This window comes from Pleurodeles waltl, chromosome 2_2 (assembly GCF_031143425.1).
Source record: "Pleurodeles waltl isolate 20211129_DDA chromosome 2_2, aPleWal1.hap1.20221129, whole genome shotgun sequence".
Classification (NCBI taxonomy): Eukaryota; Metazoa; Chordata; class Amphibia; order Caudata; family Salamandridae; genus Pleurodeles; species Pleurodeles waltl.
In genome coordinates, this window is record NC_090439.1 from 1,103,934,171 (window position 1) to 1,103,960,723 (window position 26,553).

General features: G+C 45.4%; 1 protein-coding gene across 1 annotated transcript in view; it reads left to right on the forward strand.

The window, feature by feature from the left end:
• The first annotated feature begins 10,192 nt into the window (after nucleotides 1–10,192).
• The window catches only part of LOC138282888 (ubiquitin carboxyl-terminal hydrolase CYLD-like), a 284,328-nt gene continuing 267,967 nt past the window's right edge, over nucleotides 10,193–26,553 (forward strand). The window contains exon 1 of the mRNA XM_069220892.1: nucleotides 10,193–10,447. Within this exon, the coding sequence (XP_069076993.1) occupies nucleotides 10,299–10,447 (149 nt within the window). The 5' untranslated portion in view covers nucleotides 10,193–10,298. The remainder of the gene's footprint in view (nucleotides 10,448–26,553) is intronic.

Genomic DNA, 26,553 nt, shown 5'->3' on the forward strand with positions numbered 1-26,553 from the left:
CGCAGCCCCCAGGACCTGAAGGACCGGACTTTCACTGCAGAAGTGACCCCCAGGAGTCCCTCTCCCTTGCCCAAGTGGAGGTTTCCCCGAGGAAGCCCCCCCTTGCCTGCCTGCAGCGCTGAAGAGATCCCTTGATCTCTCATTGACTTACATTGCGAACCCGACGCTTGTTCTAACACTGCACCCGGCCGCCCCCGCGCCGCTGAGGGTGAAATTTCTGTGTGGGCTTGTGTCCCCCCCGGTGCCCTACAAAACCCCCCTGGTCTGCCCTCCGAAGACGCGGGTACTTACCTGCAAGCAGACCGGAACCGGGGCACCCCCTTCTCTCCATTATAGCCTATGCGTTTTGGGCACCACTTTGAACTCTGCACCTGACCGGCCCTGAGCTGCTGGTGTGGTAACTTTGGGGTTGCTCTGAACCCCCAACAGTGGGCTACCTTGGACCAAGAACTGAACCCTGTAAGTGTCTTACTTACCTGGTAAAACTAACAAAAACTTACCTCCCCCAGGAACTGTGAAAATTGCACTGTGTCCACTTTTAAAGTAGCTATTTGTGAATAACTTGAAAAGTATACATGCAATTGAAATGATTCAAAGTTCCTAATGTACTTACCTGCAATACCTTTCAAACAAGATATTACATGTTAAATTTGAACCTGTGGTTCTTAAAATAAACTAAGAAAATATATTTTTCTATAACAAAACCTATTGGCTGGATTTGTCTCTGAGTGTGTGTACCTCATTTATTGTCTATGTGTATGTACAACAAATGCTTACCACTACTCCTTGGATAAGCCTACTGCTCGACCACACTACCACAAAATAGAGCATTAGTATTATCTCTTTTTACCACTATTTTACCTCTAAGGGGAACCCTTGGACTCTGTGCATGCTATTCCTTACTTTGAAATAGCACATACAGAGCCAACTTCCTACATTGGTGGATCAGCGGTGGGGTACAAGACTTTGCATTTGCTGGACTACTCAGCCAATACCTGATCACACGACAAATTCCAAAATTGTCATTAGAAATTGATTTTTGCAATTTGAAAAGTTTTCTAAATTCTTACAAGTCCTGCTAGGGCCTTGTGTTAGTCCCTGTTAGCATTTCTTTTAGAGTTTAAAAGTTTGTAAAAGTTTGAATTAGATTCTAGAACCAGTTTTAGATTCTTAAAAAGTGTTCCAACTTTTAGAAGCATAATGTCTAGCACAGATGTGAATGTGGTGGAACTCGACACCACACCTTACCTCCATCTACAGATGAGAGAGCTAAGGTCACTCTGTAAACTAAAGAAAATAGCAATGGGCCCCAAACCTACCAAAGTACAGCTCCAGGAGCTTTTGGCAGAGTTTGAAAAGGCCAACCCCTCTGAGGATGGCAACTCAGAGGATGAAGATAGTGACTTGGAGGGAAATTCCCCCCCTCCAGTCCTACTTAGGGAGAGCAGGGCTTCTCAAGCCCTGACTCCACAAATAATAGTCAGAGATGCTGGTTCCCTCACAGGAGGGACCAACAACTCTGAAATCACTGAGGATAACCCCAGTGAAGAGGACATCCAGTTAGCCAGGATGGCCAAAAGATTGGCTTTGGAAAGACAGATCCTAGCCATAGAGAGGGAAAGACAAGAGATGGGCCTAGGACCCATCAATGGTGGCAGCAACATAAATAGGGTCAGAGATTCTCCTGACATGTTGAAAATCCCTAAAGGGATTGTAACTAAATATGAAGATGGTGATGACATCACCAAATGGTTCACAGCTTTTGAGAGGGCTTGTGTAACCAGAAAAGTGAACAGATCTCACTGGGGTGCTCTCCTTTGGGAAATGTTCACAGGAAAGTGTAGGGATAGACTCCTCACACTCTCTGGAAAAGATGCAGAATCTTATGACCTCATGAAGGGTGCCCTGATTGAGGGCTTTGGATTCTCCACTGAGGAGTATAGGATTAGATTCAGGGGGGCTCAAAAAACCTCGAGCCAGACCTGGGTTGACTTTGTAGACTACTCAGTAAAAACACTAGATGGTTGGATTCAAGGCAGTGGTGTAAGTAATTATGATGGGCTGTACAATTTATTTGTGAAAGAACACCTGTTAAGTAATTGTTTCAATGACAAACTGCATCAGCATCTGGTGGACCTAGGACCAATTTCTCCCCAAGAATTGGGAAAGAAGGCGGACCATTGGGTCAAGACTAGGGTGTCCAAAACTTCCACAGGGGGTGACCAAAAGAAAGGGGTCACAAAACCTCCCCAGGGGAAGGGTGGTGAGACAGCCAAAAATAAAAATTGTAAAGAGTCTTCTACAGGCCCCCAAAAACCTGCACAGGAGGGTGGGCCCAGAGCCTCTTCACAAAACAATCCTGGGTACAAGGGTAAAAACTTTGATCCCAAAAAGGCCTGGTGTCGTAGCTGTAATCAGCCTGGACACCAAACTGGAGACAAGGCCTGTCCCAAGAAAGGTTCCACTCCAAACTCCAATCCAGGTAACACTGGAATGGCTAGTCTCCAAGTGGGATCAACAGTGTGCCCAGAGCAAATCAGGGTCCACACTGAAGCTACTCTAGTCTCTGAGGGTGGGGTGGATTTAGCCACACTAGCTGCCTGGTCTCCTAACATGCAAAAATACAGGCAGCAGCTCTTTATTAATGGGACAAGTGTAGAGGGCCTGAGGGATACAGGTGCCAGTGTCACCATGGTGACAGAGAAACTGGTTTCCCCTGGCCAATACCTGACTGGAAAAACCTATACAGTCACCAATGCTGACAATCAGACTAAAGCACATCCCATGGCAATGGTAACTTTAGAATGGGGAGGGGTCAATGGCCTGAAACAGGTGGTGGTCTCCTCAAACATCCCAGTAGACTGTCTGCTTGGAAATGACCTGGAGTCCTCAGCATGGGCTGAGGTAGAACTAAAAACCCATGCAGCCATGCTGGGTATCCCTGAACTGGTGTGTGTAAAAACAAGAGCACAATGCAAGGCACAGGGTGAAAAAGTAGAGCTGGAGTCTGGAAAAATGGCCCAGCCTACCAAGAGAAAAGGAAAGTCAGTTGGGAAACCAACTGCAACACAGTCAGAAAAAGAGAACCTCTCTTCTCAGGAAGAAGTTCTGCCCTCTGAGGGAACTGAGCCTTTGGAGCTTGAACCTTATCAGGTTGAGCTCTTAGGCCCAGGGGGACCCTCAAGGGAGGAGCTGTGTAAGGGACAAGAAACCTGTCCCTCTCTTGAAGGCCTTAGGCAGCAAGCTGCTGAAGAGTCCAAGGGCAAGAAAAATGGAACACATAGGGTCTATTGGGAAGATGGACTCCTGTACACTGAGGCCAGAGACCCCAAACCTGGTGCCACTAGGAGAGTGGTAGTGCCTCAGTCGTTCAGAGAGTTTATTCTGACCTTAGCCCATGATATTCCCCTTTCTGGGCATTTGGGACAAACCAAGACGTGGGAGAGGTTAGTCAACCACTTCTACTGGCCCAATATGTCCCAGAAGGTTAAGGAGTTTTGCCTCTCCTGCCCCACCTGTCAATCCAGTGGTAAGACAGGTGGGCACCCAAAGGCCCCCCTCATTCCACTTCCAGTGGTGGGGGTCCCCTTTGAAAGAGTGGGTGTGGACATAGTTGGTCCACTGGAACCTCCCACAGCCTCAGGAAATATGTACATCCTAGTAGTAGTGGATCATGCTACTAGGTATCTTGAAGCTATTCCCCTTAGGTCGACTACTGCCCCTGCAGTAGCCAAGGCCCTCATAGGTATCTTTACCAGAGTGGGTTTCCCTAAGGAGGTGGTGTCTGACAGAGGTACCAACTTCATGTCAGCATACCTAAAACACATGTGGAATGAGTGTGGAGTGACTTACAAATTCACTACACCATACCATCCACAAACTAATGGCTTAGTTGAGAGATTCAACAAGACATTAAAAGGCATGATCATGGGGCTCCCAGAAAAACTCAAAAGGAGATGGGATGTCCTCTTGCCATGTCTGCTTTTTGCTTACAGAGAGGTGCCACAGAAGGGAGTAGGATTCTCACCCTTTGAACTTCTGTTTGGTCACCCTGTAAGGGGACCACTTGCTCTTGTTAAAGAAGGCTGGGAGAGACCTCTTCATGAGCCTAAACAAGACATAGTGGACTATGTACTTGGCCTTCGCTCTAGAATGGCAGAGTACATGGAAAAGGCAACCAAAAACCTTGAGGCCAGCCAACAGCTCCAGAAGTTTTGGTATGACCAAAAGGCTGCAATGGTTGAGTTCCAACCAGGGCAGAAAGTCTGGGTTCTGGAGCCTGTGGCTCCCAGGGCACTCCAGGACAAATGGAGTGGCCCTTACCCAGTGCTAGAAAGGAAGAGTCAGGTCACCTACCTGGTGGACTTGGGCACAAGCAGGAGCCCCAAGAGGGTGATCCATGTGAACCGCCTTATGCTCTTCCATGACAGGGCTGATGTAAATCTGTTGATGGTAACAGATGAGGATCAGGAGGCAGAGAGTGAACCTCTCCCTGATCTTCTGTCATCAGACCCAAAAGATGGCTCAGTAGATGGAGTGATCTACTCAGACACCCTCTCTGGCCAACAGCAAGCTGATTGTAGGAGAGTCCTACAACAGTTTCCTGAACTCTTCTCCCTAACCCCTGGTCAGACACACCTGTGTACCCATGATGTGGACACAGGAGACAGCATGCCTGTCAAAAACAAAATTTTTAGACAGTCTGACCATGTTAAGGAAAGCATCAAGGTGGAAGTCCACAAGATGCTGGAATTGGGAGTAATTGAGCGCTCTGACAGCCCCTGGGCTAGCCCAGTGGTCTTAGTCCCCAAACCTCACACCAAAGATGGAAAGAAAGAGATGAGGTTTTGTGTGGACTACAGAGGGCTCAACTCTGTCACCAAGACAGACGCCCATCCAATTCCTAGAGCTGATGAGCTCATAGACAAATTAGGTGCTGCCAAATTCTTAAGTACCTTTGACTTGACAGCAGGGTACTGGCAAATAAAAATGGCACCTGGAGCAAAAGAGAAAACAGCATTCTCCACACCTGATGGGCATTATCAGTTTACTGTTATGCCCTTTGGTTTAAAGAATGCCCCTGCCACCTTCCAAAGGTTGGTGAATCAAGTCCTTGCTGGCTTGGAGTCCTTTAGCACAGCTTATCTTGATGATATTGCTGTCTTTAGCTCCACCTGGCAGGATCACCTGGTCCACCTGAAGAAGGTTTTGAAGGCTCTGCAATCTGCAGGCCTCTCTATCAAGGCATCCAAATGCCAGATAGGGCAGGGAACTGTGGTTTACTTGGGCCACCTTGTAGGTGGAGGCCAAGTTCAGCCACTCCAACCCAAGATCCAGACTATTCTGGACTGGGTAGCTCCAAAAACCCAGACTCAAGTCAGGGCATTCCTTGGCTTGACTGGGTATTACAGGAGGTTTGTGAAGGGATATGGATCCATTGTGACAGCCCTCACTGAACTCACCTCCAAGAAAATGCCCAAGAAAGTGAACTGGACTGTGGAATGCCAACAGGCCTTTGACACCCTGAGACAAGCAATGTGCTCAGCACCAGTTCTAAAAACTCCAGATTATTCTAAGCAGTTCATTGTGCAGACAGATGCCTCTGAACATGGGATAGGGGCAGTTTTGTCCCAAACAAATGATGATGGCCTTGACCAGCCTGTTGCTTTCATTAGCAGGAGGTTACTCCCCAGGGAGCAGCGTTGGAGTGCCATTGAGAGGGAGGCCTTTGCTGTGGTTTGGTCCCTGAAGAAGCTGAGACCATACCTCTTTGGGACTCACTTCCTAGTTCAAACTGACCACAGACCTCTCAAATGGCTGATGCAAATGAAAGGTGAAAATCCTAAACTGTTGAGGTGGTCCATCTCCCTACAGGGAATGGACTTTATAGTGGAACACAGACCTGGGACTGCCCATGCCAATGCAGATGGCCTTTCCAGGTTCTTCCACTTAGAAAATGAAGACTCTCTTGGGAAAGGTTAGTCTCATCCTCTTTCGTTTGGGGGGGGGGTTGTGTAAGGAAATGCCTCCTTGGCATGGTTGCCCCCTGACTTTTTGCCTTTGCTGATGCTATGTTTACAATTGAAAGTGTGCTGAGGCCTGCTAACCAGGCCCCAGCACCAGTGTTCTTTCCCTAACCTGTACTTTTGTATCCACAATTGGCAGACCCTGGCATCCAGATAAGTCCCTTGTAACTGGTACTTCTAGTACCAAGGGCCCTGATGCCAAGGAAGGTCTCTAAGGGCTGCAGCATGTCTTATGCCACCCTGGAGACCTCTCACTCAGCACAGACACACTGCTTGCCAGCTTGTGTGTGCTAGTGAGGACAAAACGAGTAAGTCGACATGGCACTCCCCTCAGGGTGCCATGCCAGCCTCTCACTGCCTATGCAGTATAGGTAAGACACCCATCTAGCAGGCCTTACAGCCCTAAGGCAGGGTGCACTATACCATAGGTGAGGGTACCAGTGCATGAGCACTGTACCCCTACAGTGTCTAAGCAAAACCTTAGACATTGTAAGTGCAGGGTAGCCATAAGAGTATATGGTCTGGGAGTTTGTCAAACACGAACTCCACAGCACCATAATGGCTACACTGAAAACTGGGAAGTTTGGTATCAAACTTCTCAGCACAATAAATGCACACTGATGCCAGTGTACATTTTATTGCAAAATACACCCCAGAGGGCACCTTAGAGGTGCCCCATGAAACTTAACCGACTAACTGTGTAGGCTGACTAGTTCCAGCAGCCTGCCACCCTAGAGACATGTTGCTGGCCCCATGGGGAGAGTGCCTTTGTCACTCTGAGGCCAGTAACAAAGCCTGCACTGGGTGGAGATGCTAACACCTCCCCCAGGCAGGAGCTGTAACACCTGGCGGTGAGCCTCAAAGGCTCACCCCTTTGTCACAGCACCGCAGGACACTCCAGCTAGTGGAGTTGCCCGCCCCCTCCGGCCCCGGCCCCCACTTTTGGCGGCAAGGCCGGAGAAAATAATGAGAATAACAAGGAGGAGTCACTGGCCAGTCAGGACAGCCCCTAAGGTGTCCTGAGCTGAGGTGACTCTAACTTTTAGAAATCCTCCATCTTGCAGATGGAGGATTCCCCCAATAGGGTTAGGATTGTGACCCCCTCCCCTTGGGAGGAGGCACAAAGAGGGTGTACCCACCCTCAGGGCTAGTAGCCATTGGCTACTAACCCCCCAGACCTAAACACGCCCTTAAATTTAGTATTTAAGGGCTACCCGGAACCCTAGAAAATTAGATTCCTGCAACAACAAGAAGAAGGACTGCCTAGCTGAAAACCCCTGCAGAGGAAGACCAGAAGACAACAACTGCCTTGGCTCCAGAAACTCACCGGCCTGTCTCCTGCCTTCCAAAGAACTCTGCTCCAGCGACGCCTTCCAAAGGGACCAGCGACCTCTGAATCCTCTGAGGACTGCCCTGCTTCGACGACGACAAGAAACTCCCGAGGACAGCGGACCTGCTCCAAAAAGACTGCAACTTTGTTTCAAGAAGCAGCTTTAAAGAACCCTGCAACTCCCCGCAAGAAGCGTGAGACTTGCAACATTGCACCCGGCGACCCCGACTCGGCTGGCGGAGAACCAACACCTCAGGGAGGACCCCCGGACTACTCTACGACTGTGAGTACCAAAACCTGTCCCCCCTGAGCCCCCACAGCGCCGCCTGCAGAGGGAATCCCGAGGCATCCCCTGACCGCGACTCTCTGAAACCTAAGTCCCGACGCCTGGAAAAGACCCTGCACCCGCAGCCCCCAGGACCTGAAGGACCGGACTTTCACTGCAGAAGTGACCCCCAGGAGTCCCTCTCCCTTGCCCAAGTGGAGGTTTCCCCGAGGAAGCCCCCCCTTGCCTGCCTGCAGCGCTGAAGAGATCCCTTGATCTCTCATTGACTTACATTGCGAACCCGACGCTTGTTCTAACACTGCACCCGGCCGCCCCCGCGCCGCTGAGGGGGAAATTTCTGTGTGGGCTTGTGTCCCCCCCGGTGCCCTACAAAACCCCCCTGGTCTGCCCTCCGAAGACGCGGGTACTTACCTGCAAGCAGACCGGAACCGGGGCACCCCCTTCTCTCCATTATAGCCTATGCGTTTTGGGCACCACTTTGAACTCTGCACCTGACCGGCCCTGAGCTGCTGGTGTGGTAACTTTGGGGTTGCTCTGAACCCCCAACAGTGGGCTACCTTGGACCAAGAACTGAACCCTGTAAGTGTCTTACTTACCTGGTAAAACTAACAAAAACTTACCTCCCCCAGGAACTGTGAAAATTGCACTGTGTCCACTTTTAAAGTAGCTATTTGTGAATAACTTGAAAAGTATACATGCAATTGAAATGATTCAAAGTTCCTAATGTACTTACCTGCAATACCTTTCAAACAAGATATTACATGTTAAATTTGAACCTGTGGTTCTTAAAATGAACTAAGAAAAGATATTTTTCTATAACAAAACCTATTGGCTGGATTTGTCTCTGAGTGTGTGTACCTCATTTATTGTCTATGTGTATGTACAACAAATGCTTAACACTACTCCTTGGATAAGCCTACTGCTCGACCACACTACCACAAAATAGAGCATTAGTATTATCTCTTTTTACCACTATTTTACCTCTAAGGGGAACCCTTGGACTCTGTGCATGCTATTCCTTACTTTGAAATAGCACATACAGAGCCAACTTCCTACAGTGGACAGTTCTAAAAAATTGATATATTTCAACTTTAGTTTGAAAAAAATAATTTCTATGTTTCGGGACAAAGGAGAGCCATGAGGCATGCACAGAATATTCAACTTCAGAAGGTGTAAGAGATGAAATATTAAAAATAGGGAAAGTCTGATCATTTGCTACCATTCATCAAATTGGTTGAGTCAATGTATTACCCAACTCGTTCATAATTCGCCTAAAGAGGAACCCTGGACAATCATGATAGGAATAATTTCTGTGTACTCTCAATAAGAGTGGGTTTTTGTTACATAGGTGAATGGACTATCAACAAAATTGATGGAAATAGTTTTGCAGTGGTTCCGTAACAGCAACTGTTATTTCGGTCTCCTTGGAAACTTCTTGCTTGATGATTAATCTATTTTGTTTTATTGTATATAATATATAAAAAATATCCTTTGTGGTTTTACACCAGCAGTTTTGTTTTTTGTGATTGGATCACATTCAAAGTTTTTTTTTGTTTGAATCTACAGAGCTGTTACTTCTATTTGAACATCCTGAAATTATTTTTGAAAAACATCTTATTTTTTGGTTTGAATAAGTCCCTCATAGGCACCTTTACACTTTCTCACTCATACCTAAGCCTATGTGGGCGTATTGGGTTGTCCACTTTTTAATACCATGGAGAGGTGTTAGAGGGCGATGGTGAGGGAATCATTGAAGAGCGCCAATAAAGGTTGTGGTATCCTGGGGCTCTGTAAGGTCATAATTTACTATACTTTAAAAACTAATACAATTGAATATATAATGAAAAGGGTGTTGTAGAATGTACCATTTTTGCCTTTTTGTTTGGGAGCGGTGGCCTCCAGACCCAATGTAGTGATCAGGCTAGTTTGTTGTGTGCCCTATGAGGGGCTGCTCTGAAAAAAAATCCCCGGGCTGCTTTGGGTTCCCGGCCCGGCCCTGCACAGAAAGCTCTGGCCTTGCTTCTCAATCCTCACCTGTACGTTAAATGTGCAAACCCAGGTCTCCCACTTCTCTTTGCTTCTGACCTACAGATTCTCTCTCTCTCTCTCTCTCTCTCTCTCTCTCTCTCTCTCTCTCTATATATATATATATATATATATATATATATATATATACATATACATACACACACACACACACACCTGTCATTCTTGACATACACTTACAAAATGTAAAGGCACTGTGCTACCAATGCTCCTCAACCTGACCTCTTTCGATGGTTACACACACCGCTATTCTGTGACCGCATGAATATATCCTTTATATGCTAGCACCATTTGAGAAAATATATGCAATGATACAAAAAGTTGGGAAAGTTGATTGCAGAGGATCATGTGTTATATGACGCGTCCATTTGAGTTTACGCTAATCAATACTCGCTAGGATTTCTAAAATGTGATTGCAAGTGCTTATTATCTCAATATCCTACGGGGTCTGTTTTTACGCTTTCTTGAAACGTGTTCACCGTACAAAAGCGTAAGCTACGTGCTATTGCTTACTAACGCGATCACCAGTAAAGAACACATAAATTAGATGCACTGAGAGCAAAGGGGCAGGTTCTGCCATGGCCGCGGCACGTGCCACGTAATCCGTGTCATGCCGCAGCGCGTGCCCCCTGACACGCCGGGATCCTGCCGCTCGCGCCTCCACCAGGAAGTGTCCCGGCGGCGGAGCGCAGTCAGCTGTCAGCGGGGGCTCCCGTGGGATCCGGGGGGACTCGCGCCCGCCGCCAGCAACCGGGCCCGGTAAGTCTCCCTCCGCAGCCCCCGGGTGTGGCTGACCGGCAGCGGACCTCCACAGGGCTTGCTGCGCATGTCCAGGGAGGAACGCCCCCTACCCTGACAGGTGCCCCGTCCGGGGGTGTTGGGGCTCCCTCGGGGCAGCAGCAGCCCCCGTGGGGCGCCACCGGCCCCTGCGCCCCCTCTTCGGATAAGAACACATTTTATGTGGTACTTGGCTCTATCATTACTTTGAAAGTGAAAGCAAAAGTTTAGTGTTACACCTTCTAAAGGCAGAGTTGGCAGCCTGTCGGTCCTCACGCACCCCTCGTTTTACATAGCATCTCTGCGGTACTCTGGTTTAAGATTTGAGCTTTCAGCCAAACAGCAAGGCATTCTGGGAGCTGTAGTCAGTTATATTAAAACCTGTTGCATATGCGCCACAATGACGAGCGAAAAAAGGCTGTGGTTTGAAGAATTATATCTGTTATCAGTCCCTCTTTGGGAAGAGCCTCTGTCTTCTAATAATGAAAGCACTAAACATGGTTTGTGCAAAATTCATTTATCTGGAGAGTTTGGGGTGTATTTTGTTTTTGGAGCAGAAATGTCCCCCGATTTTCTAATATTGACAGGTGTGAAAAAAATAAAGCTTTTTTTTTTTTAGTTTAATATTTAAGCTTAGCTACTTTAAGGAAATTCAGTGTTTTCGTGGGATGGCTGTGATTTTTGTTTAATAAATGCACATTTTAAGAGGATGTGTTGATGAGTATTTTTAGATCAAATGATCATACTTTGCCAGCGTTCGGAGTCCATTGAATTCAGGCTTCGTTAGCGGGCACGCAGATTGGCCCGAAGCCAGTGTTTTCATAGGTGCCACATGCAATCCGTTTCCGAACGAGGGATAGAGACTCTAAAGTTAACCGTTTTGAATTTGTATTGTTTTTATTTCAAAGTTTTGTATTGAATTGCATTTATTTGTTCTCTGAACAATTTGCAAACCAAAAATGCAGCACAGGAAACACTGTCTAAAGCAGTGGTTCTCAAACTTTATAGGACCACAACCCAATTTTTAGAGCAACATACTTTTGGGACCCACTAAGCTTTAGTGGACATAACACGGGATATTTTTGAAAGTACATAAAGCATTATGTGTCCTTTACAGACAGCACACTTTCCTTTCAAATGGCCCCTTAATTTGCACAGACATACAGTTATACTGATAAATTTATGTTGCACAAAAATGATAAGGTGTGGTTATAGGGTTTCAGTGAATATTTATCATTTGTGCATCACCAAGTAAATTGTCTTGATTTGTTTTGGTTCAATTAAAATCTTAGTTTCCATAACACTTCAGAATTACAAAAAAGATGTGCTTCATTTTTGTTTTCCTAACATAATGCGCACAGTTCAATTAGTTACGTTTTGTTGTATTACATACTTCTTATTTCACACATTTGTACCCTAGAAAGATTGTCACATAATTCAATTCACTTTTCTTTCTCTGAATGGAAAGTGAGGAGTTGTAAAGACCAATCCCCATGTTTTAAAAAAATAAAAAAAATAGCAGCAATTTGTCAGAAGACAGAGCCCAACACTCGATCACTGTCTTTGAAACGCAGCTATCGTGACAAGATAAATACTGAATTTAAAGACGTCTTTATTTATTGCTTTGACTACCGCGACCCTCCCAAAAATCGACTTGTTTCCCGCAGTTTGGGAGATGCTGGTTTAAAAGAATATCAGTCACTATTTGGGTGGCTACATTTAAGTGTGGCTGTGACATGGATGTGTGATGAGTTGAACGAAGCCTTTATGGTGTAATGTACGTCCTCAGTAACACCTATAACCTAATCAGTCCTGGGTTAAGAATCATGATTATGTCAGCGTACTTCTTTGTAAGCAAGTATTTCTATAATAAAAGCTAAGATAATAGCACTTCTGTAGTCACCCACATACAACACAAAAACATCCCACACAGGATCACAACACATCCAACAGTATTTCAAACACACACTTCGCTATAGTGTTGCGTGCTATCTGTACTCAGTGTGCTTTGGAGGCCACAATGAGGCAAGAAGAAGCATAGAAATACAGTACATTGCAATATATTGATACTAGATCACCAATTAAAATGATGCCTGTCCAACTCCTCAGCTCACAATCCCACCCATTTTTAGTGACCCACCACCTGAGCCCTCAATGCCACGATTTTAGTACCTAGGGTCATTGTTGTCTTTTGCAGCGAGATTTCTTTAGGGCAAAGAAAGTAATTTGTACATTCTCACATGTTGTATGTAGACATGCAGCCGTTCCAACCAGTCCTCTTCAGTGTTGCACCCTTAAACTGTAAATATGTGAATTATAATACACTTGTAGACACGTGACCTGAAGTGTAACAGTATAATTGATGTGTAAAGGCCACTTAATGTACACAATCTTCTATCTTCTCTAAACTTCTCTTTAATTTATGGTGATTCATTGCTCCCAGGCTGTGTTTGCTCTTTATTAGCATCAACAATTACTTGCTCTTATTGTTTTCGAAGAAGGTGGTTGCCATTAAAACACTTGTATAAAGGACATTGTTGGAGTTATTGATTGATTCGTTCTATTAACTATTGGTTCATCAACATAGACACCTTTTCACACGCTTTTTGGAGGCTAGGTAAGATTGTATACTGTTGGTGTGCAGTGAGAGATTATTCCAAAGTTTGGGGCTGAATAAACAGAGAGAGAGGTCACATATCCGGATGGAGAACATGAGTACAAATTTCTCATAGAATTGCAGAATTGGTAACCAGGTGACTTTTTGCATTATAGAAGACTCTGTCCGTAAGGCAGAGAATTTGAAGAGATTTCTTTATTTGACCAGAATCCAGTGAAGATGTATTCTTGCCTGGGTTAAGTTGTTGAACTTGTGTTGGTTGTTTACTAGCCAGGCGGCAAAGTTTTGAATCCTCCGGAGTTGGCCATGTGAGAATTCTGACAAAGCCAGATAGAGGATGTGACAGTGCTTGGTCATTCACAAAATGCAAGCTAAAACTACCCGAGCGTGAGGCTGATATGGGAGAATTTTTCCTAAACGTCTCTGGGAATTGAATGGAACAGCATTGATCTTCGCTTGAAAAGAGAGAATGGTCCACCATGACTCTTAATGGTTTGACTTTGCTTTCTGGAGAGTCATAGACAAAAGATTGTTTTGACATTGTTCAATGGTGTCAGCGGCCAGCAGGAGCCCTGTCATTCTAGCATTATGTTTAAGGAAATTGCGCTCCATTCTTAGCTCGACTTCTAGCAGGTGTGGGGCCAGGTTGACTGCAGAGTGAGGTGTTTGATGATTGCACAATCAGATGAGTATCATTTGTGAACAAATATAGAATCCGCACAAATAACAAAATATGTTTATGATTGGCAGAACATGTTCCACTTTGCAACAGTTCGGGCTGGTTCGGAAATGAGGATAGGTTGGCATTTGTGTGAAAAGCTTTACCTAAAGAGTGAACCAAATTAAGGTTGTTCCAGAAAATCTACTAACACAGAAATTTGTGCATATTTGTAAAGGAGTGCCCCCTGGTGATTAAGGACATGTTTCTAATATGATTAGGTGCTATTTTTAGAGTGAGCGTAAGAGTACCACCTCTTGTATACTTCTTCTGTAGGATTCCAGCTATTTAATTTGTTTGTTTCAGTGTCATTAAAAAATCCTTGCTTGTTACTTGTCAGTCATGCCTCTTTGTCCCTCCTTCTTGTGTCTGGGAGCAGGGACCAACTACTGTATGATTATGCTTTGTCTTGTTTATCTGGTCTGTAGGGGACCTTTATTTTTTTTTAACTTTGTTTCATGCTCCTGTCCAGGGAAGCTTCCCTTTTGATTTGCAGAGCATTCTTCCTCTGAGCTTAGCTGTAAATAAGGCTATAGATCAGGCTGCTATCTTGGTCACATTTTTAGTGTACCGCAGTTCACACACTCTAAGCCATCAGCCGTGACAGTGCCTGGAAACACACACACGCTGTCTACCAGAGCACCTCAGTTCTCACAGTCAGTACACTCTGCTGCTCCAGTACTGGGACCTCTGGCGCAGCTCCATCAGTGCACAGCAGTTCACACAACCCAAGCCCTCAGCCGTGCCAGGAACCCCACACATGCTGTCTGCCAGAGCACCTCAGTTCTTCCAGTCAGTACACTCTGCTGCTCCAGTACTAGGACCTTGGGCGCAGCTCCATCTGTGCACCTCAGTTCACACAACCCAAGCCCTCAGCTGTACCCGTGCCAGAATACCACACATGATGTCTGCCAGAGCACCTCAGTTTCTGAGCTTAGCTGTAAATAAGGCTATAAATCGGGCAGTTATCTTGGTCACATTCAGTCTGCCTGCCTGTGGTCCCTGGTGCTCAAAGCAAGAGAGAATGGCTTGTAGTTGCTTATAGACTAGCCGCCCAGGGCTTCTTACACCAGGGTCTGCAACAAAATTAGCAGTGTTATCTGCACTCCACACATTTTTTTTTTTTTTTAATGAACTTTGGTATAAACTGTGACTGCTTGACATTTTACTGCTTTCTTAGTCAGATGTCTGACCTTTCCTAATTAAGTAATTCAGTCGTGTAAATTAACCTGCTACCTCCACTTTTGTCCCAACAAGCATACAGGAATGTTTCCCCAACTAGAAGCCTCGCCCCCAGATGTAACCTAATGTCACCTAGGAAACCTTTGTATGGCGACCCTGCTCTTTCAGCTCTGCTACTCACATGCAGACCAGCCAAAGCACCTCCTTCCAAGCACTCACTGTCCACTGCTGTTCCAGTGTCTGGACCCCTCACACAGCTCAACCAGGGCTCTGCATTCCTTAGAGACAGTGCCCACTTCTGCTCCATAGTGAAATCCCACTCGCAGCTCCACCAGTGCACCTCAGTTCACACACTCCAAGCCCCTCAGCCGTGTCCGTACCAGAACCCCACACACACTGTCTGCCAGAGCAACCTGGTTCTTGCAGTCAGTACACACTGCTGTTCCAGTACTGGGACCTTGTGCGCAGTTCCATGAGTGCACCTCAGTTCACACACTCCAAGCCTTTAGTAGTACCCGTGCCAGAACTGCACACATGCTGTCTGCCAGGGCACCGTAGTTCTTACAGTCAGTACACTCTGCTGTTCCAGTACTAGGACCTCGGGCGCAGCTCCATTAGTGCACCTCAGTTCTACCCTGGCGAGGTCACTTCCGAGGTCACTTCCTTTCCTATACTGGGACCCTGCTCACATACGTTCCATTAGAGCAGCTCAATTCTAATATTCAGTCCCACTGCCAAGCCAATACTGGACCCAAAAGAGCAAAGCACAGCTCAGCCAGTGCATCTCAAGTCTAACATTCAACGCCACTGTTGATGGGAACCACCACAGCTTCACCAGAATTAATCAGTTCTAACATTCAGTGCAGATTTCTTCTCAGTACTAAGGCTCACACACACGCCCTTCAGGACTCCTCCCTTCTGTGGTTCTGAGGCAATGCCACTCCCATACTGGGCCCCTCTTGCAGCTGCACCAGGGCACCTCCAGGCTAACACTCAGCAACACTGGCACGCCAGTACTAGGTTCCACACATAGCTCAATTAACATACATCACTTCTGACCTAGTGTGCCTGTTATTCCAGTACTGCAGCCCACACTCAACTATGTCAGTGCACCTCAACCCTAACCTGCAGCGCCCCATTATTCCAATACCAGGAATTAAACGACACTTCGTTTCTCATCCTTCACCCGCTGCCTTTCTGTTATTTCAGCACTGGGCCAGGACACAGCTCGTGTCTACACCCCCAATCCTGATCTGAAGTGCTGCAATATTGCTGTATTGGGGTTCACACACAACTCTGCTAATGCACCTCCTGCTATTCTGCAGTGCCCCCTGCTGTTCCACCCTCTGACTTCTGTTTGAGGAGCTGGGGAAGCCAATTAAATCTATTCTTAGCTGCCATCTTTATTTGGGAGGGTCTGTTTCACCTATCACTCCTTTCTTTCCTTTGCTCTGTTTACTCTCAATGTTTTCTTTCTCACCCACTTTTCTCTTTCCAGCTCTCGAAATTCACGTTAACAGTTTTGCTCTTTCTTTCAATTGTTCATTTCTACTCCTCTCCTTTTTTTTATTTCCCTCATCCTCTTGCTACCTCCTCTTTCAAACTCACAAAAACCTGGTTATTTCTTTCCTGGTTTTGTTCCTCTCTTTTTTCTTCATCAGGTGTTCATTCTTTCACTGTTTTTTCTTTCTTTCTTTCATTCTCTTTATTTGCTCTTTCCTTTGACTCTGTATGCGTTCTTTCACTTTTTTCTTTTTTTTTTTAGATTCCTTTCTTTCTCTGGTGTTTTTTCTTATCTTTATCTGTCAATTCATGTTTTGCTATAAATCCCTCTTTTTCCTGTCTGTATGTGGAAGCCACATGTTACTTGTCGGGACCCGAAGTGTGACAGTGGTTTTCCCATTCTGTGTCTGTGGGAAATATCAGTACATACATGCCCTGGTTCTTTTGCTGCTTGTTTCTCTCACCATCACACTGTTTTTCTCTAATGTTAATTTTTCTCTTTCATTATTTTTTCTTCTTTATATTTTGTTCGCTAGCTTCCTTCCCTTTTTTTCCTTTCTCATGTTTGCTCTATTTCTTTTTAGTTGTGTTTTCATTTTCTTGTTTTCTTTCCCGTCTTTCTTTTATTTCTTTGTGACCCCTTCTCTTTTTTCCTTTTGTCTGTTGTATTCCTTATGCTTCTTTTTTTCTGCCCCATCCGCTTTCTGTCCTGAGGCCTAATTATCAATGGAGCAGCAGGTTCAGTGGCACCGGAGCTCAGAGACCTATGGACCTCAATCAACTCTAATTACTGCTTTATTTTGCCACCGAAACTGCAGTCAGCCATTTTCCTCTCTTACTCCAGGGCCCATGATGCCGTTACTATGCCACTTGTTCTCTCCATCTTTATTCCTGACTCCATCTTTCATTTCACCCTCCATTCCATCCCAAATGATATTTCTGTTATGGTGTTTTGAGCATTACACTTTAATGCCAAAAGTTTATTTCTGAGAAAGGTTTATATGATAATTGTATATGTTTTAAGATAGAGGAAGAAGGTAAATGGAAGTGCTTTAATTAAACGCTGGGGCCACTGGAATTATATGGCAGGAAAAGACAAAATAATGAGGCAGGGTTGACCAATTTAAGTTGTAAGAAAGGTCCAGTTATGAATTTACAATGCCAATAGCTCTAACTCAAGAAAATACGAGATCTATTGCATTGCAAATGCTAGTTAAATTCCTGAGACGAAGAACAAATGCATTCTCTCTGAATTATCTATTAATGTGCTATAATTTAATATACACTATTTAGTTATTATCGAAAGGTTTTTAATATGATCAGTTCTTTCCTTTTAAACTTGTATGATAAGGAACCTGTTGATACTTTAGTTAACTTTAGGATGTTTGTTATTTTTAAATCTCTCTGTGTATTGTGTGTGTATTTCTACAAGATATATTCTTACCTCTTTACCTACCTACTGAAAGGGTCTGGGGTGAAGTGCATTAATACTGCTCTGATGCAGTGGCATCCCTCAATCACATGACATACAGCACTATATAAAATCATGGGCGCTGGAAGTTGAGTTGCGGGGGTGCTGCAGCACCTCTAGAAATAATCATGTTGGAGTTCAGAAGGTGAATGAGCAATAAGGATGCCTTTGAATTTTGTTTATCTTGTCACATTTGCTGCATATTTAAAGAAAAAGTTCAAATGTCAGGTTAAGTGCTGATTATTTGGAAGCTGGAGGGTACTTTTATTTCTCTGACTCCAAAGTGAGAAGATTTTGAAAAATTAATCTAGGTGACAATCCAAACGAATAGAAAGGTTGTTGGATGTCATTTTATTTTAAACATACCCCAGTAAATGAAATATACACACATTTCAAATTATGTCAGCAATCAGGAAAGCACAAATCAAGCAAGTTTTTTGTAATTCTAAGTGTGATCGAAACAAAGATTTTAGTAGGATCAAAACAAACCATGACACTAGTTGTTGATGGATACATGATAAATATTTGCCATATGTGAGCTATCTAGTTTTACCAGTAAAACTGTGTGTCTATATAAATTTAGCAGCCATTTCAACGGAAAATGTGACGTCTGTAAATGACACTGCGCTACCACACCTTAGCTCCAAAATGCAGCACCGGGTACATACCACACCCATACTACCATGCTGATGAATGTTCTGGGCACATTTGCTACACTTGGTTTTATGTCTGATGCTTGGATGATTCACAGTCCCTTTCACTTCAGTGATGTAACGTTAATGGCAGCTCCCCTCTCTGAAATTTGTTCGAGCACCACTGTATAAAAAGCACGTAACACCATTAACAACAACTGGGCTCCTTCGGGACGCACTTTATTTGATACTATTAGTTTTTTTCTTTCTTTGGTTTTAAACAGCTGTTGAATTCTCGGTCAGATCTGGAGTTTTGCCATCAGCAGTTCTCTTGATCTGTTTAATGGTTTGATAAGCAACAGTGCATCCTTGTATTCGCTGCTAGTCTTTCACTTTCGAGTCACTGTATTTCAGCCTGGCAGGCCCTGTAACTTGAGCCTTTTATTGTGCGTACTGAAGACCAGTGTTTTGTTTCCACCGAGAAGTTGCCGAGCTAGCGAAGGGGAAGGAGAGTGTATTTTTTATTTTTTATTTTTTTTTATGTGACCAAAAGAGTTTCTGTTTCACTTTCTCGCCTTTGACAGCTTCATGGAGCGATAACGCATTTGGCTAAATGAAGAGGCCATCTTGGAGAGGTTTTATATTCTGTTTTCTTCGATTTAATGAAAACCCCTGTTTCTAATCTTGTGAACTACGCCACTTTCGGAATATTTAATAAAATGTAAGGCACAGAAGGCATTGTGCGTTGTTAGGACTTCACCTGGGGATGTGAGCTGCGCAGTTCACTGGGTGAATCCGGGTGGTGTGAAGGGGAAAAGGCTGGCGGGGCTGCAATCTGCAGCAAGGAGGGGGTGTTGCTGTAGTTAACATTAGTGGTGGGTTCCGCCCCGTCTGAACTTGCGTTATTACAGTACATTTTAAAGAATAGGTTGGTTTATACTCCCAGCAACAACTGCTGGGTTCCAGCTGTGCACCTGTCTCATCAGCCGAAGAGTTACTGAAACAAGCAGGCTAGCAGAGCTCGCAAGTTTCCTAGTACTGTGACTTTTACTAGTGTTTACCCCATTACAAAACCAGAACTACAAGTCCCAGAACGCACCTTCAGTAGCTGGAATAGACGAGCTACTCACGCTTTAGAGCGAGGGCAAAGTCAGGCAAAATCTTAAAGTACAAGCACGGCACCTGAGCACCGCAGGGAATTGTAAATGGTGCAAAACAAACAAAGGTAGGGTGCGCCCTACTCTGGCATCGAGGCATCCCTATGCCCCAGAAGGGGGTTTAGTATCTTCTCCCTCCCCGGGGGGGGGGGCGGGGGGCAGATAAGAGGTTTGTCCCAATTGGGGATGTTGCCCCACACTAGCCCGTGGGTAGAAAGTCCACCTGACACTAGGTATTTTGCCCCATATGCTGAGGAGGGGCCACGCCTCTAAAAAAACACTGCATTTGCAGTGTCTGGTGTCTAGTGGGCTTTCTGCCATGCCCAGTGGTGGTGGGTGGGGGAGATCCGGGCTAATCTTCCCTAGCCGCCACCCCACCAGGGGTGGGCAGAAAGACTGACACTTTTGTTGGAGTGAGCACATGACCATGCCCATGGTAGGCAACGCGCACCCCTGTACATCTCATTAGTGTCAGATTGGGAGTAATCGCCCCCCGGTGGTATAAAGACTGTTAATGTATTTTTTTTTTTATGGGTGGAGGCATGACCATGACTATGGTGAGCAGCCCTCACCCCTACTGTCTGTAATTTTTTTTTTTTTTGTTTTTTTTTGTTTTTTTTTAGTTTAACTGGTGTGTAGTGGGCTTTCTGCCCTCCTGGGGGGACAGCTGGGGGTAATAATCCTCATTCGCCCTTCCCCTCCAGGGGAGGCAGAAAGATTGAATATTTCATGAGTGGCAGGGAGCACAAGCTTCTGCCTGAGAGAGAAGAGAGATATGGGGAGAGGGGCAGGGAGGAGGAGGAGGAGACAATTGAGGAGGATAGTGAGGAAGAGAGGACAGCGAGGTGGAGAAAAGGAGGGTGAGTTGGAAGGCAGGACAGTGGGGCAGAGAGAGAAGTTGAGTAGAGAGGGGAGGTGGAAGCACATGGGGGAGTTGGAGAGACAGTAGTTCCCAGTGAGAGGAAGGTGAGGTGGGGGAGAGAGGAGGGTAAAGAGCAAAGACATGAGGGTGAGGTGAGGGAAAGTCGAGGGTGAGGCAGCCGACATACTCATGCCGGTTTTGAGCGAGACATGCAGCAGGTTTCTAGAAACAGAAGCCTTTGGTGCGCAGGAAGCTGTTGAGGCGCTGGCTTCTCTTAACCCTTGCGCTATTCAGTGGCCCGTGACAGAACTTGTTTACAGAAAACGAGAGCCCAAAATTCTAAGGGGATGAAGTTGGCGTCTCACACTAGGACCTGTGTTGAAGACTGACTTAAAAAAGATACAGGTCCTTTGAGGCTGGGTAAGACTGAACAGCATGGCCATCTGGCTGGTCAGAATTGCTAAAAAAAAAAAAAAAAGAAGTACCTGGCGAGTGTGTAGTTGGTGGCAGGATACTGGTCTGCAGCCGATGTCGGTGACCGGAAGGAGTACTTCGACCAAGCGCCACGCGATGGCAAAAGCAGAACTGGAACAAGCATTTACAATGCATCGGGTCTCGCGTTTGCTCGTGTTAGAGCTGATCGCGTTGTAAACTCCTAACCCGACTTTTCACCTATCGGGCAAAAGTGCATTTATGCACGTAACCCGAAAAAGTGAAATCAAGTAGGTAAAGCGCTCGACTTCTGCCAAGCGAGATCGGGTTCGTAAATTAGTTAAAAAAAAAAAAAAAGTCCACCAGCCGGATGGAAAACAGCGAGCCTCGCATGTTTTCTGTACTTGGTTGCTGCGCTCGAGGAGGGCTAGCCACCGGAAAAGGCATGACCTATGCGTGCCTTTGACTAATGAAAGCAAGCCGATTTAATTAGGGAAGCCCACGAACCAATAAAAAGCACTGACGTGAAGTTGACAGTGCTCGGAGCCCTTTTCTAAATACTAAAGAGTCTCCCTGCTATACGCATGCGCGAGCGCATGCAAAGCAGGCTTGACCCTAAAAAGCTAGAAGAGCAGGAAGTGAATGCAGACTAGCGCATGCGTATCACTTGTGGACAGTGTTGTAGTTAGAAAAGGGTTCGGAGCCCTTCATATGTTGGATTGCCTGGCACTCTTCTTTTCAGCCTCACAGTTGGTCATGGCTTGTATTTCATCATTTACGTTCCTGTCCGTTTTGCAGGGGCCAAACCCTTTTTAGGGTCAAGCCTGTGATAGCTTGCAAGATGCTGTTGTAGTTAGAAAAGGGCTTGGAGCCTGAACGTCGCTTATCATTTGTTGGATTGCGTGACACTCTCCTTTACAGCCTCACAGTTGGTCATGGCTTGCATTTCATCCTTTGCGTTCCTGTCCGTGGCGCAGGGACCAAGCACCGATCGATGCAACTTAATCAGTGTCTGTCTGCTGCTCCCGATGTGATTGAGGTACTATTTTGTTCTTTTTAGCTTTTCCCCACCCTTCAAACAGAAGACACGTGACTGGCAAAACGTGCTCACCAGGACAAACAAAATTGCAAAGTTTTTTTACAGTTAATTTTTTGTTTTATTTTGACGAGTCTTCTTTTCTCACTTTTCATTTTTTCTTTTGTTATTGTTCGTGGGTGCTGTTCTCAAAAGATGACTTATCTTGTTCTAAATATTGTAAAGCAACATTGTTTATTTTTCTTCTGTATAATTTTCTTGTGTCATTTTCGAAATAATGCTTTAAAACATAATTGGGCAGTCTACCCCACTCCGTTCCGCCCAACTCCAATTCAAAACATTCCCCCCAATCCACTCCAGTTCGCAACACTTCAGTCCTCCCAACCCACCCCACTCCAGTGTTCCTCAGTCCAAAACAATCTGCCCCACTCTAATCCACAACAATCTTCCCCACCCTAATCCAAAACAATCTGCACTACCACAACCCACAACTATCTGCCCCACGCCAATGGGAAAACAATATACACCCCTCCTATCTACTACAATACAACATAATCTGCCTCACTCCTTTCCAAAATATTCTGCCCCACTCCAATCTGTCACCCTCCAGTCTGACCCACTCCAATCGAACACAGTGTGTCGTACTCCAGTCCAAAACAGTCTTCCCCACTCCGGTCCAAAACATTCTGCTCCACTCCAGTCTGCCCCACTCCGGTCCACAAAATCTTCCCGACTACAGTACCAAACAATCTTCCCCACTCTCTGTCCCAATCTGTACAATCCAAAACGATTGCCCCCACTCCAATACAAAACTTTCAGTCCTTCTCAAATCTAATCCACAACAATCTACCATACTCCAGTTTGCTATACCCCAATCTAAAACTATCTGCCCCCACTCTAATCCAAAACAATCTGCACCACTCCAGCCCATGAGTGTGCCCCACTCCAATGAAAAACAATCTGCTCTACTGCTAACCCAAAAAATCTGCTCCACTCTAATACAAAAAAGGTCTGCCTCGGTCCAATTTGCCCAACTTCAATCCAAAACAGTCTGCCCCACTCCAATCCAAAACAACCTGCTCCACTCCAAGGTGCCCCACATCAATCCAAAACAATCTGCTCCACTCCAATCCAAAACACCTTGCCCCACTCCAGTCCTCTCCATTCCAGACCGTCTACTACAATCCAGTCCACCCTAGCCTACCCCATTTTAACCTACTCCATCCCAGTTCACCCTACTCCAATCCACCTAACACCAGTCGACCCCAATCCAGCCTAATCTAAATCTACCACAATCAAACCCACTCCAGTCCAGCCCACCCCACTACAATCCAACCCATCCCACTCCAATCCATCACATTCCAATACAACTCACCCCACCCCAGTCTAAACCAATCCACCTGATTCCAACCCACACACCCCTCCAATTCATCCAACTGCAATCCAATTCACCTTAATCCTACCCAATCCAATCCAATTCACCTTAATCCACCCCACTCCATACCAATACACCACCGTAATCCGCACCAGTCCAATCCACAACACTCCACACCATCTAATCCACCCCACTCCAATCCAAAGAATCCAACTCCAGTCCACCCCACCTCATTCATGGCCACCCCACTCCATTTCAATTCAGTCCAGCTCACACCACACCAATCCACCCCACCTCAATGCACTCCACCCAACTCCATTCAACTTTACCACACCCCAATCCAATTCACCCACTCAAATCCACCTCACCCCACTCAAATCCACCTCACCCCACTCTACTCCAGTCCACCCCACTCTAATCCAATCTTCCCCACTCTTCTTCAATTCACCCCACTCTACCTCTTCCAATCCGCAGAACCACAGTTCACTCCACCCCTCTCCAATCCATCCAACTCCAATTCACTTTAACCCACCTCACTCCAGTCCAACACAGCCCACCTTAATCCACCCCACTTCTGCCCAGTCCCCTCCACTCCTTACCATCTTAATCCATCCCACCCCAACCCACACTAATCTAATCCACCCCACTCCTTTCAATCTACCCAGTCCACTTCACTCAAATCCAATCCACTCTACTCACTTCAAGTTCACTCCAGTCCATTCCACCCCATTACAAAAAATCCATTCCACTCTAATCCACCTTACCCAACCCACTCCAATCCAATCCTTACCCAGCCCACCCAAATCCATTCCACCCCACTCAATTTCATTGCAATCCAGCCCACTCCAATCCACCCCACTCCATCAAGTCCACTCCAATCCAGCCCACCATAGTCTAAGCCACTCTACTCACTTCCAGTTCACTCCAATCCACCCCATTCTACCCCACTACAAAAAATCCATCCCACTCCAATCCACCCTACCCAAACCAATACAGTTCACCCCATTCTATTCCATTCCAGTCCACCCCACTCCAGCCCAATTCACCCTACTTCAATGCACCCCGCCTCAGTGCAATCCAAACCCACCCCACCCCAGTTCAATCCAGTCAACCGAACTCTAGTCCACCCTCTCTACTCTAATCCACCCCACTCAAGTTTCAGTCTAATCCACCACACTCCAATTCACCCCACTCAAAACCACCCAGTCAAATCCACTGAACCCAGTCCTGTCTAAATATCCCACTCCAATCCACCCCACTCTACTCCTATCCACCCCACTACCTCAGTCCACCTGAAGCTTCTCCACCCTATACCACCCCATGGCACTCCAAGACACTTTCTGCCATTGAATTCTACTCTTCTCCCCATAACTCTACAACACTATACTCCCTCTACTCCTCTCTACAATACTTCACTCCCAGACTCCATTCTGTGACACTCCATGCCACTATCTTTTAGCCATGCTGAACCGAACAGCATCCACACTGGTGTACTACATGGCAAAAAAACATTGCCAAAGCCAGTAGCTCTTGTATAGGCGAGACCTATTGGCTTTGCCAGTGCTTGTTACCAACAGTCACCCCTGCTCATCAGCTCATTCACTCTGTCCACCTCACTATTAATCAGATACATCGCATAACCATCACCCCCCCTATGGAAGTAAGTCTGATAGACCCAAACATAACTGTTCCCATACCATTTATGCACTAAACACCTGCAAGAGTATACCAACATCTACTACCGCATCTGTCAACATCACACACTGGCAGAACTACATGCCTATTAAAAAAAACACAACCTCACGTGTATAAACAGCTTGCAACAAAACGCATAGGCATATTATTTTTATTAGAAACCTGGCTCATTGAAAACAGCATGCTTGATCTTTACAAAGTTCTGGAAAACTGCCAGAACCTAAGGGTGGAAGGCACAGATGCTGCACAAGATATGTAAAAACTATGGAGAGCACCAAAGATTCTGTCACAATTGCATGGTCTGTACCACTGTGCCATTTCACTCGCCATTCTCGGCCTGAGACATCCCGGGCAGTTAAACTGTAGTTGTAACATGGCATCCTTCCTGGAAGTATAGAAATAAGTCTCCACGATGGCTGCTTCCAGCAGCAGCAGTTGCCATTTTGAACTTATGTTTTACGTGCTTCCAAGATGTGCGCCATGTTACAGCATGACTGCTATCTAGTAAGTATAATTTATTTTAGATATTTGTTAAGCGTGAATGTTCACCATAAGGCATCTTGGTGCTATATCATCCAGGTTGTGAACTGAAGTAGGTTTAAACCAGCATTTGCACACACGGAAATAATCAGGTTTACCAAGTCTTCCTAAACTTGAGAAGATCAATGATACGCCTCAAGGTGAAAGGGCATTTACGTTTTTGTCGCAGCTACCGAAAATGCCCGGCCTCCAATACAGATATGCTCAAATTCTGCTCCAGTCACTAGGAAGAAATTAGCTGGATTTAGATGTCGTTTTCAAATATGTAATTGAAAACGTTGGTTAAGGGGGAAAGGCTGACAATCAAAAAAAAGTATTGTGTACTAACCAAAGGGATTTAAAGAGAACTCACTGCTTCACAGGTAATCAATGTAGGGTGACCACAGCAGATGATATATATAGTTAGATTTTTTTTTTATTTTAAGCACAACTTTTACTAATTAGTTCTGGACTATCTGCAATTTTTGAATTGCTTTGGGAGGTAAATTAAAAGAAGTAGCATTGCAATCATAAATCCACTGATTGTAGACAGAGTGCTGGCACACTGCTTTTGAGACTCTACATTCTTTTAAAAGACGTTGTGCATCATCTGCATAAATTCATTAATGAGAAACCAGGACTGACTAAGAGAACCATTTACATACTGACCAACATTGGCACCTTGAAGAATTCCACATTTGTAGATTGTTTGTTTCTGACACAAATGGAGCAATTGAAACCAGGGTCTCTCTTAACTAAAAATTATGGAGCCAGGTAAAGGAGGTGTCTCTGATCTCAAACGATTTCTGATTGGTTAAGATGTAGCAAATTGTTGACCAAATTAAAAACCGTGGAAGATTTAAAAAAAAAAAAAGTAGCAAAGTAGCAG